This window comes from Acanthisitta chloris, unplaced genomic scaffold (assembly GCF_000695815.1).
Source record: "Acanthisitta chloris isolate BGI_N310 unplaced genomic scaffold, ASM69581v1 scaffold15579, whole genome shotgun sequence".
Taxonomy (NCBI): Eukaryota; Metazoa; Chordata; class Aves; order Passeriformes; family Acanthisittidae; genus Acanthisitta; species Acanthisitta chloris.
In genome coordinates, this window is record NW_008689912.1 from 14,062 (window position 1) to 16,505 (window position 2,444).

The window sequence follows — 2,444 nt, forward strand, 5'->3', positions numbered from 1 at the left end:
AAAATGTAAGTAACAGTCTGGAAAATTCAGTATTTCCTCTATTTTTTTTAAACAAACTTCCATCTCTAAAATTAGAAAGGGATCTATTTCCAAAACCAAACAGTACTTTTAAGAGCTGTTCATTTACATCAAAGTGTTCATTAAGAGGAAAACTTAACATGAGAAAATACTCAAAAGTATCTTTACAGAACCATAAAACACTCATTATATCTGCTTTTATCACCCAAATAATAGTATTCATAACAAATTTATCATGCAGCTAATTTAACTTGTCTAAGTGAAAATAAGATGCACTATATTTGCAATATCTAGTCTCAAGGGCCACATTTCAATTATTCTTCCTACCCAGCATAATGACATATAATTAAATTGTAATCTTGCCAAGACAATTTTACACATTTCCTGTAAATACACAGATCAAAGCAAACTTATTAGCAGTTAGAGCATCTATCATCCTCCTAAGTCACTAATCACTTTATGGCAGCCCAGATAACCAGCCAATGTATATTTAACATATACTCTACTTACACTGCTACTTTCTCTAGTTTCCATTTTTAACACTGACTAAGCTTTTTACTGAATTTTAATATGACAATTTAGGTTACCAACATAAATGATATCACAAAAAGTGACCCATAATACACCATGAAGTTAAATTTATATCACGGCTCTCAATATTAAATTTCAGTATTAAGCAGACCTTCTACAGGATCCTTAGAAAACAAAAGGTATAAATTGTGACAAAAATAAAGTGTTTAATTTACTGGGAAGACGTGTGCATTGGTTAAAACCATCAATTAGGATATTACAGGGATATAGATTTGACAATTATTCGGGTATTTTTTATAATGTGAACCACTATGTAGACATTTCTTTTTGCTTATCTAGTGAAAAACAATCCTCTAATTGCAAAGAGAACTTCTTTAAATAGTTCTACAGTCAATTCCAACACAATCCTGTGAGATTCACAGAGAAGTCCAACAGTTCCAAGGGATAATTCATACATTCTACACTTCAGTACACATACAGCACAAAAGACAATAAAATACAATGCAGACAAAGCAAGCAAATGTGTATTTTACCATGTACATAGCTTACAGAAGACAACATTTAGAGCACATTACTGTTTAATTCAACATAAACCTCTATTATTAGAGCAGAAAACATTTAATTTAGAAGTTTACCACTTCAAAAAAATCTCTACCCACCTCACAAAATAATGTAAGCTTGTCATCTGGTAGAAGACCATTAGCTTCATCTAGTAAAAAATCTCTTCGGATAAATTTCTTAAAACCCCAGTCCTTGCCTTGCACAAATCGATAGGCTCTTTGGCTTTCTGATAAAAAACAGTGATGTACAAATAGAGCACATTTGTTAAGAAAAATATTAACAAATAACAAGACCCAATTGTAAATCGAGGCTTAGTGTTAATATAAAAATAAAAGGATCAATTTCACACATCTGGATCATGAGTCACATTCCCAGAAAACCCAGAAACGATTAAAATCTTTTTCATATTGTAATAGTGTCGTTTTCTAAAACACTTGCTAGAACTTAGTAGAGCACAATTTGCAATTCAAACCATATCATCTCCTCAGATCTATCTTAGGCAGCATCCTGCAGGAGGAGTTTGTCAGTTAATGTTTAAGAACACCAATGTGTCAAAACAGAAATTGTTCACAGGGAAGCACCATTACAATGAATTTGTCACCGCAAACACATCCTGACAACACTCTGCAGTTGTCACAACAATCTGTTTTGACTTCTTCCTGAAATGGAAAATCTTGTTTCACAGGTTGAAATTAGTTTGAAATACACCAAAAGCATTAAAATAGCAAACCAGAAATAAAACCTTTCAAGTAGCAAACTATTCTTGGGTCATAGAAAGATATTATTTATATTTTTTAAAGCCATCAGATTTGCTGTGACCACACAACTCTTTTTCCAGTTCTAATGCTCACAGCCCACATAAGAGTTCCCACAGTCATCTCAGTGCAAAGACATGTAATTCAGTAAGATCAGATATTTCACGTGGCTGGTTCACTGTGAGGTGACCACTTGTTCCCCAAACTGAACCACAGGAAAGAGAACCATACACTTTTATGTGGAACTAAAACATGGGAAAGAGGTTATTTGGGAATGGCTTCGAGAATATAAGCCAAATAAAGCATATTCTGAATTGCATTTAGAAAGATTGTTCAAAACGAAGAGAGAAAGAATATTTCTAAAATAAGACCAGAGTTAAGGTGGGGGGGAGCTCATGAAGAGTTCTCTAAGACAGAACTTTCCTTTCACTCCAAAAAAAGCCAAGCAAGAAACATATCACCATCTCATTTGCTGTATGGAGAGAAGCTTTAGCTTTCTGGAGAGCAATTTAGACGTTTAAGTCAGAAGTTTGTAATAAAAGCAAAGTATTTCTCATGACAGAATCTGTTGAAACATCA

At 33.3% G+C, this 2,444-nt stretch overlaps 1 protein-coding gene across 2 annotated transcripts in view; it reads right to left on the reverse strand.

Moving 5' to 3' along the window:
• The window catches only part of SPOPL (speckle-type POZ protein-like), a 32,376-nt gene that overhangs the window by 9,533 nt on the left and 20,399 nt on the right, over positions 1-2,444 (reverse strand). For both annotated transcript variants that reach the window (XM_009081616.1, XM_009081618.1), the window contains one exon: positions 1,209-1,336. In XM_009081616.1, coding sequence (XP_009079864.1) covers positions 1,209-1,336 — 128 coding nt within the window. The remainder of the gene's footprint in view (positions 1-1,208; positions 1,337-2,444) is intronic.